The sequence below is a fragment of the Desmodus rotundus genome, chromosome 3, assembly GCF_022682495.2.
Source record: "Desmodus rotundus isolate HL8 chromosome 3, HLdesRot8A.1, whole genome shotgun sequence".
In the NCBI taxonomy this organism is placed as follows: domain Eukaryota; kingdom Metazoa; phylum Chordata; class Mammalia; order Chiroptera; family Phyllostomidae; genus Desmodus; species Desmodus rotundus.
This window is the reverse complement of record NC_071389.1, coordinates 180,804,708-180,821,149: the sequence shown is the minus strand read 5'-3', so window position 1 is coordinate 180,821,149 and position 16,442 is coordinate 180,804,708. Positions and strand designations below refer to the sequence as shown.

Sequence of the window (16,442 nt, the reverse complement as noted above, 5' to 3'; positions counted from 1 at the left end):
CCCTCTCTCGCCACCTTCCCTCCCTCCCGGCCCTGCGCTGCGCTGCGCTGCCCGGGTCCTGCGGGCCGCTCGGTCCCAGACCCAGGCCAGGCAGCGGGGCTGGCATCGCTGGGCAAGCCGTCGGTAAGACCGGTGGTCGGAGGCGGCAGCGTGGCCGCTGGGGCCGGGACACCTGTAAGCACAGGTAAGCGTACGGGGGCGGGGCGGGCGGGGGCGCCAGACGCTGAGAAGCCGGGTCAAAGATCAAAAAGGACCGTGGGTAGGAAGAGAGCGAAGGAAGACAGAGCCCCTGGAGGGAGAAGTACTGCGAGAGGGCCTGGGAGACGGTGACTGCTTTTCTTCCCTGCTCAAAAATCAGAGAAAAAGTAAGGGAAGGGCGGATCAGGGGTCGCAGGCCCACCTGAGGGGAACCAACCAGCAGCTGCTTAAGAGGTCTCTTCTATTCAGGCCCTGCCCACTCAGAGGGTGGGTCCTCTACCCAGGTGGAGGGGGAAAGGATGGAGGCCCACACCTGGCCCCCAGCTCCACAGAGCTGGCCCCAGAGGCTGGAGAAGACCAAATGTAGTCCAAGACCACAGAGACCCCCCTTCTGCTTGGCTCAACTCTAAGGCCATTGGCTTGATAGCTGTCCCTTGCCCATGTCCTTGTCTGTAGCCAGGAGGATCCACAGGTAAGGGGTGGGCAAACTTTTCAGTACGGGCCAGATAGGAAATATTTTAGATGTTGAAGTGTACGCACGCAATCTCTGTCGGAATACCTGAAAAGCGGTAGTAGATCCAGTAAATGTGGCTGTGTGCCCGTAAACTTTCTTTATGGACGCTGAAATGTGAGTTCTATACCATTTTTCTGTGTAATGAAATAGTATTCTTCTTTTGATTTTTTTCAGCTATTTAAACATGTAAAAAGCATTGCCAGCCTGCGGGCTGTACAAAAACAGGTGGCAGGTCCAGGCAGTCTCCTGCCCTGTCCCCAGGACCCCCTGAAGCTTTTCCCTGGGCTGTGTATGGGGAAAAGGAGGCTGGAACTAGGCGCCAAGGGAATCCCCCACCTGGGGGCATCCAGGAACCTGGGGACCTGTCTATTGCCCTTGCTCCCAGCTACTCTTAGGACTACAGCATCATATGAGGCCAGTGCAGGGGCTTATCCGCCAACTGTTCACACATGTGCTCGTATGTGCTTTTCCCACCCCTACCAAGTCACAGATGGATGAGGCAGCCATGCTCTCCCGACAAGTGACCAAGCCCTTGACCCTCCCCCTCCTCCTCACCCTTCCTCTACCACCTTAGTCTCCGGCCTAGTTCCACCCACCTATCAAGGCTGGCCCTTCCATTCCTTCATTTTTCTCTTTGCAGCCTCAGGGGACCCCTTTCTCCTGGACCTTGGAGCTATGAACATTTCGAGGTGACCTAGGAGAGAAGGGATGCAGGCTTTTGGTCCTCCATATGAGGGCCCCCTCCGAACACTTGTGGACTCCCACATTGAGACTTATGGGGGCCAGCATCGGGTCTCTGCCCAGAGTACAGCTGGCAGTCTCTATCCCCGAGGAGGCCCCATGCTGGTGAGTCCAGGCTGTGCCCCGAAGGTGACCTGGGTGGGGCAGGAGGAAGGACACCCAAGCTTTCAAGTCTCTGCCTTTTATAGATTCGTGGGCTGCTCTATTCCTATCCCTCACCCTACCTTCTTTCCTGGGTTGGGAGAGAGAGGGAGGCCGTGCTGGGCCATGCTCCCAGGACTCCACACCCATCCCAGGCAGATGGGGCACTGGTGGCAGAGAGCCAGGAGAAGCCAGGCCCTCAGAGGAGGTGCTGTTAGACAGGTCTGAGGCAGGGAGCTGCAGAACTCCGCCAAGCCCTGGGATGGCCCCTTGCAGGCTCCCACCTCCATATGGGAGGAGTCTGTGGGCTCTGAGTCAGGGCTAGAGGAAGAGCAAAGGTTCACAGTGTCCCTACTCTGAAAGTGGGGAGGGGTGTCGGGCTCCCTGGGCCCCACCCTCCTGGCCTGCCTCCAGTGCTGACCAATGAAAGGGGTGTGGAGGCCAGTGGTCTTTCCCTCAGCCTCCAGGCTTCCCTCCACCTTGAGAACCATTCTGCTTCCAGTTGGAGGTGTCCTCAGCCTTACTGGAGGAAAATTTGGTCCTAGGAGACAGGGAGGACAGCTGAGGACTCTCCCAGGCTGAGGGCAGAAAGGGAGAATAGGAAGTCTGTGGGGTAAATCAGGCCACAGGCTGATCAAGGAATGTGACCAGGCCTGTCCAGGAGGAGACTTGTGGCCACGGCCTCAACCTCTCACACGGAAGGGCAGCTGCTCCCCACAGGATGGGACACAGGCTGCCTGCCCCTAGGGGGGAGCCACACAAGTGTGTGCCCTCATCCCCACAGATAAGGGAGGTTGGTCGAAAACCAGGCAAGCTGTGAGAGACCCAGATATAGTGTGCAGCGGGCCCTGTGTGTGCAAGCCTATGGTACAGGGAGCGCACACGTGAGTGGGCGGATATGGGGGGACACACTCCAGAACCCAGGCGTGTGCGTACCTGTGCGCTGCTCTGCAGGAGGTCCCTCCTTCTGCCCCTGGGCCCACTCAAGGAGCCAGCTTGGCATGTCCCTGCCCAACCCATTTGGCTTCTCTGGCAGCAGCCACTGTGACTCAGGGCAGGAGCAGCTCACACCAAACTGGTTTGAGGGGAGAAGTGAGTCAGCTCAACTTACACGGGTGGGGGGTGCCATCTGGAGCAAAGATTGGCCCCCACTGCCTCCCTGAGACTTCTGGGGGAAGGGAGACAACACCCCCAGAACTTACTCTGTTCTTCCCTCAGGATCCCAGTCGCCTACGCCTCCATGACTATGTCCCCTTTGTCAAGGGTTCTGGCCAGGCCCGAGCCCTGTCTCCCGGGAGGTTGCGAGAATCAGAGCCTGAGAAGAGGCATGGAGGCCAGTTTGGGGCTGGCCCACCTCACTCCCCCAAACTCAAGGTAAGGGGTCCCTCTGCTCCCACGAGTGGGCTCACAACCTGAGCTGTGATGTCCTCCGCAGACATCAGAGCTGAGAGCTCGAGCAGCCCCTCCAATAAGCCACCTGGCTCTGTCTGGAGACCTTCTCAGGAAAACATCCCTACGCCGTGCTGCCTCATAAAAATGTCCACATTATGGACAAATGTCAAAATGCTGCCTGAGACCACTGATTTCGTAAGTCCTGTTCTGGTCTCCACCTGAAGGTCCCTCTGAAGGGTTCTGTCTCAAAAGACCCCTTGGAAGGCACCTTCCCAGTCAGGGAGCCCAGGTCAGACCCCTCTGTCCAAGGACCTTTCTGCAGACTGCAGTGCCTCCATCCATGTTCCAGTAACGCCCTTGTCCCTATAATCCCAGGATGGACCTGGAGGTCCATCCCTGTTCCCCAGGCTTCCATGTCCTCATGCACAATCAGTGCTCACACACACACACACACACACACACACACATGCAGTCCTCTCTGGGCCCGTTGGGTTGGGCTTCCAGGGTGTGGCCACAATTGATCCCCTTCTCAACTCCACCAGGAAGTCCCGAAGGCCCATGAGCTGGAGATGAGGCTGTATACATTCAGCATGTTTGGGATGCCCCGCCTGCCCCCTGAGGACCGGCAGCACTGGGAGATAGGAAAGGGCAGCGACAGTAGCCTGACTGTCGAGAAGTCCTGGAAGGAGCTGGTGCCTGGGCACAAGGTGGGCCTGTAACACAGTGTCTGTCCCCGTGGGGTCACAGACACAAATACACACATCTTGCCTCTGCCTCTTCCCAAGGGAAAGGCCTCAGGTCACAAGAGGTAAGCATTTGAAAACATTTTGCTCTAGGTTCAAATCCAAGCTCTGTCACTTCTAGTGAGACCTTGGTTGTGGCAGCAAACCTCACTGAGCCTCAGTGGCCTTATCTGTAAAACGGGGACAACACCTATACACTGGAGGGTTGATTTGAGGATTAAAAAGTCATCTATGAAGTAGGTTCAGTAGCATTTAACAAATGGTAGCTGCTGTTCTTGTTATTGTTCCCCAACTGAATCAGTCCCATCCCCACCCCAGGAGATGAGCCGGGAGCTTTGCCACCAACAGGAAGCACTCTGGGAGTTACTGACCACAGAGCTGATTTATGTACAAAAGCTCAAGATCATGACTAATGTGAGTCTCCCTCAGTCCCAGCCCTGGCCCCATCCTCAGCCATATACCATTCTTCCCCAGTCCTCCCAGACCAGAGGGACAGGGTCGCTGGGGGAGGGAGGGAGGGGCAAGATCCCAAGAGATCCCCCTGATCTGAGACCTTCCCAGGATCTTGGGAGGGAGGTTAGCAGTACTGAAGTTGGGGTGGTGATACATTAAAGGGCTAGGCCAAGAGGAAGAAGTCAGGCGCTGAGACCCTCATCTCTCCCTGCATCTAGCTACTAGCAGCCGGTTTGCTGAACTTGCAGCGAGTAGGACTGCTGACAGAAGTGAGTAGGAGCTCAGGAGGGGTGTCTGGTACATCCCAAGCTCTGAGCCCCAGGAGTGGGGGAGGGGAGGGAGGTTGGGGGTGGGGTCTCAGAGAGCCCTCCAGGCTGCCCAGTCTGACTTTCTACTGCTCCATATTCTAGGACACCACCTGCCCTCCCTGCTCACCTTCTCACTCCAGACCCCAAGCAGGCCACCGCTTCCACTCCACCATCCAAGCTTAGCAGTTCTTGCTTGTCCAAGGCCAATGCTGCCTATCAGTGACCTGCCAAGGCATGTTGCCTGATTCTGCTCCCTCCTCCAGGTGTCAGTTGAGACCCTGTTTGGAAATGTCCCCAGCCTGATTCGAGCCCACCAGAGCTTTTGGGAAGAGGTGCTGAAGCCTACCCTGGAGAAGACTCGGGCCTCGGGCCTGCCTCTGGACCCTGTCAGCATGCAAGATGGCTTCCTAGCGGTGAGGCATGGCGAAGGGCTGGGTGAGGAGGCAGGTCTGGGAGACCCCAGGAGCTCCTGTCTTCAGGGCAAGTCTGTGCAACTGGGATACTTCCATGGCTTAAGGGGGCCCAACGGCACAGCCTCTACCCCAAAATATCACCTCACCTCCTGCCATTCACTCGACAAGTATGATCTCTGTTCCAGAGGCTCTTTGGGCTTCTGGAGACCCTTATGATGTGAAAATGCAACTCTCTCAGGGAAGAGTTACACTGAGGTCTTATCAACTATAAATCCTTACTTCTTAGCCAGACATCCATTGACAAACAGCGGGGAATGAGAACAGGGCCTAGGGGAGGTGTCCCCTAGGGCACTGGGGAGGGGATGTAAAAGGCCACAGAGGTCCCGGGAGCATGGAGAAGTGTGACAAGAAAAAGCAGGAGATCCAGGACCGACTTTCTCAGTTTTCTCTAGCCAGGAATACGTGGGCCTTGCAGAGTTAGAATGGGGTCAAAAAGTGGGGAGACAGTCTCCTGGGAGCCTTAGGTGGCCCCCTTCCGCAGGACAGGGCTTCTGAGCAAGCCTCAGCTCACCACCCCTTCACCCGGTGAAATGGGATCTGCAGTGTGCTGAAATGTTCCGGCTGAATTATTGATGGCAGGAGTACATGCAGAGAGCAGGGCACAGCAGGGGCTGTGGGCAGGAGCTCAGAGAGCAGCAGTAGGTCGACCTCTCAAGTCCTCAACTCCTCCTTGGAATCCAGAGAGGAGGGCTGGCAGTCCTGGGAGGTAGGGATTGGCAGGAGCTAAGGGGTCCATGAGAGGCTGTCCCCATCACCCACCCCACTCCCTACCCCTGCTCCCCATGTTCTGCAGCCAAAGCCTATATCTCATGACCTTCTTCCCCTACCTGGTCCCCGCCCCACCCATCTGTCCCTCCAGTTCAGCCAGCGGTTCCAGCCCTATGTCCAGTACTGCCTGAGAGTGAAGCAGACCATGGCTTATGCCCGGGAACAGCAAGACAATAACCCTCTCTTCCGTACCTTCACGCAGGTGGGAGAGGGGTTTCCAGGAAGGCAGATGGGTGGACCTAGACAACTAGGCCCCCTCCCTTCCCAATCTCCAGGTGGGCCCAAGCCTGAGTCTGTCACTAGGGTGGAGCAGGTGGGGGCTTGCAGCCTGCTGACCCCTGCCCACCTTCCCTGGCAGTGGTGTGAGAAGCACAAGCGCTCGGGGAGGCAGATGCTGGGTGACTTACTCATCAAGCCCCACCAGCGCATCACCAAGTACCCCCTGCTGCTGCAGGCTGTGCTCAAGAGGAGCCCTGAGGCACGAACCCGGGAGGCCCTGAACGCCATGGTAGGGGGCCTGGCAGGGCTGGTGTCCTTTGGAGTTGGGGGCTGGTGTGTGGGAACTGCTCTCCAGGAACTCTTGAGGGTCTCTCTTCTTGCATGTACGTGACAGTGTGGCACTGACTGGCCAGCCTGAGTTCGGATGCTGTGGTTGTCATTGATTGGGTGGGACATGCAGGGCAAGGAGCTGAGCTACTCCTCCTTCCGCACCCCACCCTCACCTAGATTGCAGCTGTGGAGTCATTCTTGAGACACATCAATAAGCAGGTCCGCCAGGGTGAGGAGCAGGAGAGCTTGGCAGCTGCAGCCCAGCGCATTGGGCCCTATGAGGTGCTGGAGCCGTCCAGTGAGGAGATGGAGAAGGTGAGAGAGGGAAGGGGCTCAGAGAAAGCAAGGTCCCCAGGAAAATGGATGAATCGGAAGCCTGGAGGGAAGGGACAGAGGTGCCACAGAGGGATGTGCCCATCGTTCCTTCCCAGTGGTGAGGGTCCGGGGAACAGAGTTCAAAAGAATAGAAAGGAGGGGCTGGAACACTTCTTCTTCCTCCAAGTGGAGGACTGATGGAAAGAGACGGTGCTGGGGATAGAACAAAGAACCACCTTGGCTGGGAGGTAGTCACGAGCCCTACCCAGGCCCCTGACCCTCTCCTCTCTGTGTCCCTCAGAACCTGCGTCCATTCTCCAACCTGGACCTGCTGTCCCCCATGCTGGGCGTTGCTCCTGAGCACACCAGGCAGCTGCTGCTGGAGGGACCCGTGAGAGTGAAGGAGGGGCGAGAAGGGAAGGTGAGGGAGCAGTGGGCATGAGCAGAGAAGGTGAGAGATGGATTGAAGAGAAGGGGGGGGATGATGGGAGGTAGGATAAGAGTCAGATAAGCTGGGAATAGGAGAAAGGTGTGTGTGTTTGTGTGTGTCCATATTTGTATAGTGTGTGTGTGTGTCTATGTCACTTCTGTGTGTACTGGGAAGAGGACATGGTTCTGGCTAAAGCTCTGTTTGTATGACCAAGTGAGACACTTTCCCTGCCTGTAAAGTGAGAGAAGGGGCCAAGCAGACACCCCCTCCAGCTCCAGCATTCCAGTTGTGCACTTGTCCCTGTGCACGTGTGTATCCACATGTGCGCACTTCTGCCTGAGCCCCGGTCCCTGTCCCACCCTTCCCCCTGATCCAGTTGACCCTGCCTCTTTCTCCTGCACACGCCCCCAGCTGGACGTGTACCTGTTCCTCTTCTCTGATGTGCTCCTGGTGACCAAGCCCCAACGCAAGGCAGACAAAGCCAAGGTTATCCGCCCCCCCTTCATGCTGGAGAAGCTTGTGTGCCGACCACTCCGAGACCCTAGTATGTCTCTCCTGCCGGGACCTTGTTCTTCTCCTTTCCTCTTGGCAAAGGGAAAGAGGAGTTGGGATGGGGTTCCAAAACAGTCCAGCGTTTGAAGCAGACCTTCTCCTCCACCAGACAGCTTCCTGGTGATCCACCTTACTGACTTCCAGTGCGTCTCCAGTGCCCTCATTGTGCACTGTCCCAGTGCTTCAGACCGTGCCCGGTGGCTAGAGAAGACCCAGCAGGCCCAGGTATGTGAGAGCCAGGAGTGGGAAGGGGTGGCTGGGGCCCTGGAGCTCAGAAACTGGAGCACCGAGGGAAGAGGATGTGAGAGAGACTGGAGTGGATGCAGATTCAGGCTGTCCTCAGGAGGGAGACACAGCCTGGACCATCCATCCTTAAGAGTGTGGAAGAGCGCCTTGAGCCAGCGTCTGGGCCAGCCCCAAGAGAGCCCAAGACAGCATCCCCCTAAAGGCTTCTACCCCCTGAAACAATTCATCTCTGAACTTCATCTTCCTTTCAGCAGACGTAAATGGGGTTCCTGCTGGCTGTAGGCACTAGCTAGGTGCTAGGGAATCAGAAAGGAGTAAAACATTCCTGTCCTCAAAGAATGTGCACTGCAGCCTAGCTAGACAAAGTAGTGTAGGAATGCAGGAACCTGCGTACGTAAGAACTTGGACCAGAAGGGAATAATTCACTCTACCTGGTGGGTTGGTTAGGAACGAGACAGTCCAGAGGGACAGTGTGCTGAGAAGCCTTCACGGAGGAGCTCTTTGAGTACTGTTTGGGGCACATCTAAGAGTATCTGAGGGATGCAGGGAGGGAAGGAAAAGTATTTCAAATGGAGAAGCAGAATGTGCAAAGGTCAAAGATATGTGTGTGTGTGTGGAGAAACGCACAGGTATCACTAGGACATAAAGCACAGGGCAGACACAGAGGCAGAGAGGCTGGGAGGCAGGCACTGCCAGCATGTCCATCGCTGGATACCACGTGAGGAACTTGAACTTTGTCTTTCAGACACAGGGAACCAGTGAAGGTGTTAAGCAGGGGAGTGACGTGGGCAGATTTATGTGATTAATGCTAGAGGAATTCAGAAGAGACAGCCAGTTGGAGCTGTATTGACACCACAAACTGGGTGACTTAAAGTAACAGAAAGTCATTCTTTCCCAGTTCTGGAGGCCAGAAGTTGGAGGTCAAGGTGTCAGCCAGCCGAGCTTCCTCTCCAAGTCTCTAAGGGGGAGTCCTTCCTTGCCTCTTCCAGCTTCCAGGTGTTCCTTGGCTTCTCCACCTCTGCCTCTGTCTTTTCACCATCACTGTATCCAAATTTCCCTCTCCTGTGTTTTATGAAGACACTGGTCATTAGAGCCCACCCTAAATCCAGGATGATCTCATCTTGAGATCTTTGCACTCTCTTTCCAAGTAAGGTCACAGTCACAGGTCCTGGGAATTAGGACCTAGACTTATCTTTCTGGGGCCACTGTTCAACTCACTGCAGGAGCAGAATGACCAGAGGAGGGTAGGGATTTGAGTTGGGCTTTTAAGGATGGGAAGACCATGAGCAGAAGAATCAAGGAGTAGTTGGGCTGGGTTTTTTGGGGACAGTGACCTTGGCGGTCTGAGTCTGGAGCAAAGGGTTTGTGTGAGCCGGTGGTGGAGAGGCCAGGCTCTACAAAACCCCAGGCACTACAGTGTGGACTGGACAACACTGGACTGAACTGGGTTGATGAGAGAAAGCTGCCACAGATTCTTGAGCAAGGGAACGCCAAGGTGAAATCAGTGTGTGATGTCTTGAATTGGAAGGTGGCAGTGATAGCTGGGCGGGAGAGGGGGAGATTGGTGGCAGGAGATTAACTCCACTACTGGGTGTGAAACATTAAGAGTTAGTGCCACAGCCTTAGGGACACCTTAAGGGAGGGAGGAAGGAAGAAAGGAAGGGAGGGAGGAAGGGAGGGAAGAGAGGAAGATAGAAGCTAAAGGAGAGACAGCCCTGGCTGGTGTGGCTCAGTGGATTGAGCACTAGCCTGCAAACCTAAAGGTCACTGGTTCAATTCCCAGTCAGGGCAAATGCCTTGGTTGCAGGCCAGGTCCCCAGTTGAGGGTATTCGAGAGGCAACCGATCTATGTATGTCTCACACAGTGATGTTTCTCTCCCTCTCTTTCTCCCTTTGGTTCTGGGTCCCAGGGCAATACCCACTCCCCTTCTTCTTTTAGATCCTGGAGGGGACCACTAAAAATTGATGGTACTTTATTATGCAAAATAGTTTAGCCCCCGGAAGTCTCACTCCTAGCTAATAGAAAAAAGGAGGCCACTTCTGATGCCTAAAGCACTGGGCTTCCCTTTGCAAACAAAGAACTGAAGCTTTGAAATTAGTTTGCCCTTCCCCTCTCTCTAGAAAAAAAAGAAGTAAATATATAAAAATCTTTAAATTAGGGAGACCAGTTAAAAGCTATACCGAATGCATGAAAATCTAGGCTCAAGTACCAGTTCCACCCTCTCACTAGCTGGGTGATCTTGGGTGAGTTATGTGCCTCCCTGGGCTTCCATTTCTTCACCTGCAAGTGGATATAAATAATAACAGCCCTTGCTTCATAGGGACGATTCAAAGATCATTCAGATTAAGCACGTAGCACGGTGCCAGCTCTAGGTAAAAGCTCTATGACACTTCCACAGAGACAAAGGATGGATGGTTTGCTTCCCAGGGCTCCTGTTTGAAAGACTGCTTTGGCAATGGGGCCCACGACCGAAATGAAATCTTTAGAATGGGTTACTTGTTTGTTTAGCTGTTGTTTCCTGGGAGGTGGTGTCTCCTAGGGTAGCAATACTCAGTTTTAAACAGAAGTACTTTGGAAATGCATCAGTGGGAGACAGCCAAGTGGAGATATCTTGGAGGCTTGTGGAAATATGGAAACACAGAGCTGGAGTTCAGGTGAGAAATGAGGATAAACTATAAAAGTTACTAAGAAAATAAATCTTAAAAGTTCTTATTACAAGGAAAAAAATTTTGTAACGATGAATGGGGAGGAACGTTAATTAGACTTATTGTGGTGATCATTGCATAATATGTAGATATATATTGAATCCTTACCTTGTACACCTGAAACTAACATAATGTTATATGTCATTATACATCAATTTTAAAAACAGAAGAGGCATTTCGAACAAGGAAAGAAATCTTATTGTCGACTATTTCTAAAAGATACAACGTTATTTTTAAAGTGTTTAAATCAAATTAGTGTTCCTCCTAGGGCTTGCTTTAATGAGTAGATAACAATGATTTGTCCCTAGCACATTAGTCAATTAGGGCTTCTGAAACCTTTGAGAATATGCGAGGAGTCTGTTCTTTAAATAATTTTAAGCATTGGTTCACTATCCTCTCTATGATATCGTATCATAATGTGGAGAGCTTATTTGAGAAAAGGAAAACCAGAGCTTAGTCTCTGTTTAAATACTGTATTAAAAATTTTGAATTAGGAAAGTAAAAAAAGAAATATGAGGTTTTTGCTGTTAAAAGAAAAAAAAAGAATGAATTAGGGATGAAAGGCAGAACCTCAAGATAGTGTGTCCTCTGCCACTTCCTTAAATACCTAAACAGGAAGGTGACTATTCCCAGGAAGACAGAGGCGGGGGACAGGCGCGGAGGTAGGGGTGGTTTCCATGGTGAGCGTGGTCTCCATCTGTCCTGCTCAGGCCCGCTCACAGTCCCCTGTCTCTGTGTGGCAGGGGTCTTCCCTCTACACCACCTTCCCCAGCACAAACACTGTGTCTACACGGCCACACCGGCTGACAACTGACACCACGCCGGTGGTTAGTTGAGGTGTACTGAAGGCTGGGTAGGGGTGGGGCAGAGGACAAACTGGAAACCAGCCCCAGCCTCTCCAGGACAGCAGGTGGGGGGCCGTTACCAGCAGGCAGCCTCTTCCCTTACCACTCCCACCATCATAACTCTCTCCTTTCCCTTTGGTTCTGGGTCCCAGGGCAAAACCCACCCCCCCTTCTTCTTTTAGATCCCCCAGGGGACCACTAAAAATTGGTGGTACTTTATTATGCAAAATAATTTAGCCCCCAGAAGTCTCACTCCTAGCTAATAGAGAAAAGGAGGCCACTTTTGATGCCTAAAGCACCAGACCTCCCTTTGCAAACAAAGAACTGAAGCTTTGAAATTAGTTTGCCCTGCTATCTCACACCAGATTCTTACAGAATCCCTCTCTCCATCACCATCAGTCTGTGTAAACTGCAGATGGCAGTGGGGTATCTGTTGGGCCCCTGGGACAGCAACCCCCAGGGGCCAGGTGATTTTTTCATCCCCTCACAGAAACGGAGATGATTTATCCCTAGTGGGTCTACCCATGGTGGCTTAAGCTTTTAAAGAAAAGGAGCTTCTCAAGGGAAGAGAGACTGAATCTTGGGAAATGCCCATATTTAGGGAATGAGAAGAAGAAAAGACACCAGGGACAAGAACAGAAAGAGCTGTCAGAGATGAAGGCCAAGAAAGGAAAGGAGGGGAGGAGCCCAGCTCTGGTTATCTGTTTGTTCTTGGAGGACTACTTCACGTCTCTAAGCCCAGTCCCCATCTGGGGAATTGCACTGATAAAGAGAACTGCCACGCAAGATAGTTTAGAGAATTATGTTTGTAAACTGTTTGGCCCAGGCCCAGCACTGAATGGGCGCTCCATAAATGCTTGTTATTGTCAGCGGGTGGTCAGCAGTGCCCGGGGCCTGGATGCTGACTGGGCAAGGGCCTCAGCATCTAGAGGACTTTGAAAGGAAAGCTGGTGAACCCAGGAGCCACCCCAGGGGCAGCAGGAGAGGAAGAAGTCTTGAAGCCTCTCAAGGCTTCAGTTTTCCACCTAGGCAAAGGAAAGGAAGAAGAGTCGAGTCTAGGGAGCCCTCCCTCCTTCTCACCCCCACCCCACCCCGCCCCTGCCCCCGCCCCGGCTTTGTGGGGGTGTCACCTTCTGGCTCTGGCACCAATCTCCTCTTCCTTTCCCACCCTGCCCGCAACATGTCTCTCCTCTCATCCAAGCTGAGCAAACCCTCCCTGGGTTGCTGGAGAGGCTTTGGGGTGGCTGGGGGCCCGTCAAACAGCCCCAGCCCCCCTGCACCTGAGATCCCTGCCTCCCTGCTTCTTCCTAGGGCAGGGCCAGAGGCAAGTTTAGTGGAGATGCCGGTATTGGATGTTCCTTACAGACACCCCTCACCCCTTCCAGCTCTTTTCTTCCACATACTATCCCTATTCTGAACATCCCAAACACAAAATTGAACTTGGGTTTTATGGGGTCAAAGGGCCTGGCATCTCGGCAGGACGAGCAGGCTGCTCTGGTCTCTTCCAAGCCCCAAGAATGGCTCCTCCCACGCTCCACACAGCTGGGAAATGCGGTCTGGGGACAGGGAGAGGTCCCAGGCCTTGGCCTGGTGTTGGTTTCCTGCCCCCAGGCACCGTAGTCCCTTGCTCTGGCCAACAGACCAAATCTTATGAGACTGCTAAGAATCCTTGCAATGTTTTCTCACTCATGAGACTGAGTGACTAGCGAGCCGGGGCAAGGAGAATTGGAAAGAGAAGCCCAGGTCATTGATGTCCTTTTCCTCTCCCTGTTCACCATTTCTCCAAGATGTCTCTTTTACTGACCCAGCTACCCACTGTGTTCCTGGAGAAGCTTGAGGAAGGTCCAGGTGCCCAAGTGTTGCTGGTTCAGATACGGGAAGCTGGAAGATATTCAAAATGCTTAGCAACCAGTGTAGCATGGGCATCGGCCAAACAGAGTGCGGTGTTGGAAAGGGGGGGCTTTGAAGTCTCCTGCTGTGCCTGATGTTATCCCTCCAGCAGTTGGGTCTTGAGGACAGGATAGTCCCAAGGAAGGGAGGTGGGAGACCCAGACAGCAGCTCTTTGCTTACCAGCATGGAAGTACTTCAGTATTTTCACGACAGGTCCATCTAGTGAGTACTGACATCAGCGCTGCCTGCAGCGGCCACCACTCCCTGCTTTGCCAAGTCTCTGCCTTCAGCCTCTCCGAGGTCCTGCTGCCTTCCCTCCTCGCCCCTCCCCACCCTTCCCTCAGCGAGCGCTGCCCTTTCATAACTACCTATGCGTCCTTTCAGGCTGCCCTGAAAACAGTGCAGCTACTGCTCTAGGACTCACAGGGAAAGGCCCAGGCCCAGTTCTGTTTCTCTCTACCTGTGTGACCTTGAGCAAGTGCCTTCAGCTTTCGAAGTCTGGTTTTCTCATCTGTAAAATGGGCTACTATCCATCCCTCCACCCTGCAGTGATGGTGTGTCTCAGATGACTGGCATGTGGGGGTGCTCTGAAAACCACTTCTCAGATGTCACTATTTTATTCTGATGCCATCTCTATGGAAATGTTGAGGAAGACAGAAAATAAAATGTATCCTCTCTCCAAACCTTTTGAGACACAGTCTTGCTTTCATCTCTGAAGGACAGCAGTGTATTCAGCACAAGACAAAGCCTGCCCCAACCCACCATCCTTGTCACAGGAGGAAGAGTAATTACCATCATCACCAATCATGGAGGACTTCCTAAAGGAGGGGGCAGAGCAGCTAGATAGAGGGCTTGCCAAGGCAGGCACAAGAAACAGGAAGAACTGTGCATGGAGGAAAGGGGGCCTTCTGCTCAGCCCACCCACCCCCAGGACCAGCTCAAGAGTTCAAATCCTAGCTCTATCCCACTTTCTTACTGCATGATCTTGGCAGTTAATAACCTCGGTCTCCATTCCTCAGGAGCACAGTGGGAGAAAGAATAAGTATTGGCCTCATCGGGTTAAATGAGATAATGTATGTGAAGCACTTGGCCTGGTACCTGGCATACAGCAAGTGTGCAACAATTGAGGATCTTACCTTCCCACCCCAGGTCACCCTGCAAAAGCTGAAGGCAGAAGAGTATGTCCAACAGAAGAGGGAGCTCCTTGCCCTCTACAGGGACAGGGACCAGGAGTCTCTGGGCACCAGGCCCTCCACACCTTCCCCAGAGGGCTCTCAGAGCAGCGTGGAGGGGAGGTAAGACCCACCAGCACCGTAATCTCTCCCACAGTAAGCAGACTGCAGGCAGGGAGGGAGGGAAGAGGAACTCAAAAGGCTGAAAAATGGTATGATAGCGCTTGGGGGAATTAGGAATAGGTTGAGGAACCCATGCCACAGGTGGAGAGCAGAGTGGCGCCAGCTGTGTGAAGAGCCTCCTGAGACAGCCAAGGTCAGCCTACCCAGGATCGGCACTGGCCAAAAGAAAGGCCCAAACTCCCTGAGAGGGGCAGGCTCTCCAGGCTAAGAATGGAGAATGAAGGCCGGTCCAGATTTGCAGAATGTCAGAGCTACAGGGACCAGCTTAGTCCAAATCCCCAGAGGGTGAGAGGTTCATCCTGAACAGGGGGAGATGTCCAATAGTATGGTTAAGTAGGGGAAAGAAAAAGATCCATCAGTGGAAGGAACCTCAGAAGATCTCAGGAACCCCCACAGAAAATACCTTTTACTTCACACAAGGGCCTGGACCAGGTGGCTAAAATGTCTTAGAGGAGCTTACAGTCCAACCAGACAGACGATAAAAACAGCCAGTGCAGTTAAAGGTGATATCAACTTAAGTTTGGAGGGGTCGTTTCTGAATGGGGCGATCAAGGGATACTTCCTGGGCTTGAACTTGAGCCCTTAGCACCTGACTCTGACCATTCATTAATTTGTAGGACTCTTGAGTTCTCTACTGTCATCCCCCATCTGGTGGTGACAGAAGACTCGGATGAAGACAGTCCCTCGGTACCAAATGACACCTCAGACTCTGGCTACAGCACTCTGATTCCTGTCTCTTCCAAGGGGTCTCACTCCCCACTGAGCCGTCTACGCCCATGGGCCCTTCGGCGGCACCCTTGCCACACCTTCTCTGCCCTGGACCTCCGGGATGTTACTTTGCGCCCCCAGCCTTCTGACCCCCAAGCTCCCCAACACCGAAGCACACCTGCACTGGCAGGGGAAACTATCCGAAGAGGAAGCAGTCTTCCCCGGGGAGAACCACCAGCCTGGTCTGAGGAAGAAGATGGGACCTCGGTGGGAGAGAACGTGGTAGTGGAGACCTTGCACAGGGCCCGACTTCGGGGGCAGCTCCCACACTCCCCCACCCACGCTGACTCTGCTGGGGAAAGCCCCTGGGCATCCTCAGAGGATGAGGAAGAGGGGCCCCTCTTCCTAGGACACTACCGTGCCCCCTCCCCTCGCCCCCTCAGGGCGGAGGACATGCTCAGAGAGATCCGGGAGGAGCTGGCCAGCCAAAGGGTTGAGGGCGTCTCAGAACCTAGGGACAGCAGGCCACGGAAGCTGACTCGGGTCCAACTGCAGAGGATGCGTGGGCCCCACATCTTACAGCTGGACACCCCGCTGTCCACATCGTAAGTGCTGAAAGGAAGGTGGCGTGGGAAGGAGCAGAGGGGGAGGCCAGTATGGAGTGGGAGGGGGTGTCAGAGTAGGAGGTTGGTGGGGAGGGGTCAGTATAGAAGGAGGGCAGTACTAGAGCAGGGGCCGTGGCAGGGAAGGGCCCTCAGCCTCACTCTTCACCCCACGTCAGCCTTTTCCTAACACCTACCTCCTTTCTTTTCAGAGATGTGTGAGGAACACTCAGGACTTTGGGCTTGCTCCCTGAAGGAAATCCCCCAAGAGTGCTGGTCACCACCCCTACCCTGGGACTCCACCTCAAGGACCACACTCCCCATGAAGCCTGGCTCGGGGTTCCCTGTGCTTCCTGCTCTAAAAACTCTGGGGATCAAAGCTGTTCACTTGTGTCCCAGAGACACCCAAGCCCCACATAAAGTTGTGCATAAAAATGACTGCCCCGTCAGCGCCAGGTGAGGGTGGGAAGAACCTGGGGCATGAGCAGCAGAGTGAGCACAGGCTGCTCCTC

The 16,442-nt window shown here is 53.9% G+C and overlaps 1 protein-coding gene across 3 annotated transcripts; it reads left to right on the top strand.

Moving 5' to 3' along the window:
- Positions 1–29: 29 nt before the first annotated feature.
- PLEKHG6 (pleckstrin homology and RhoGEF domain containing G6) lies at positions 30–16,381 on the top strand. 3 transcript variants are annotated; one of them, XM_024579564.4, is made up of 16 exons: positions 30–184; positions 1,353–1,558; positions 2,813–2,968; positions 3,529–3,693; positions 4,048–4,143; positions 4,401–4,451; positions 4,754–4,903; positions 5,823–5,933; positions 6,090–6,239; positions 6,458–6,595; positions 6,897–7,016; positions 7,437–7,569; positions 7,687–7,802; positions 14,415–14,560; positions 15,238–15,933; positions 16,143–16,381. In XM_024579564.4, the coding sequence occupies exons 2-16, from the start codon at positions 1,421–1,423 to the stop codon at positions 16,150–16,152; spliced, it is 2,376 nt and encodes a 791-aa protein (XP_024435332.2). In that variant the 5' UTR covers positions 30–184; positions 1,353–1,420; the 3' UTR covers positions 16,153–16,381. The 3 variants fall into 3 exon arrangements, with proteins under 3 accessions (XP_024435332.2, XP_045042761.1, XP_045042759.2); XM_045186824.2 differs by lacking the exon at positions 30–184 and adding an exon at positions 247–365; XM_045186826.3 differs by lacking the exons at positions 14,415–14,560; positions 15,238–15,933; positions 16,143–16,381 and adding an exon at positions 13,984–14,408.
- Positions 16,382–16,442: the final 61 nt, after the last annotated feature.

Excerpts from the sequence above, each read along its gene's own strand:
- PLEKHG6 (XM_024579564.4), top strand. The coding sequence starts at position 1,421 with ATGCAGGCTTTTGGTCCTCCATATGAGGGCCCCCTCCGAACACTTGTG. Across the intron at positions 5,934-6,089 it reads TCTTCCGTACCTTCACGCAG|TGGTGTGAGAAGCACAAGCG; the intron begins GTGGGAGAGGGG and ends CTTCCCTGGCAG. Across the intron at positions 6,596-6,896 it reads CCAGTGAGGAGATGGAGAAG|AACCTGCGTCCATTCTCCAA; the intron begins GTGAGAGAGGGA and ends TGTGTCCCTCAG.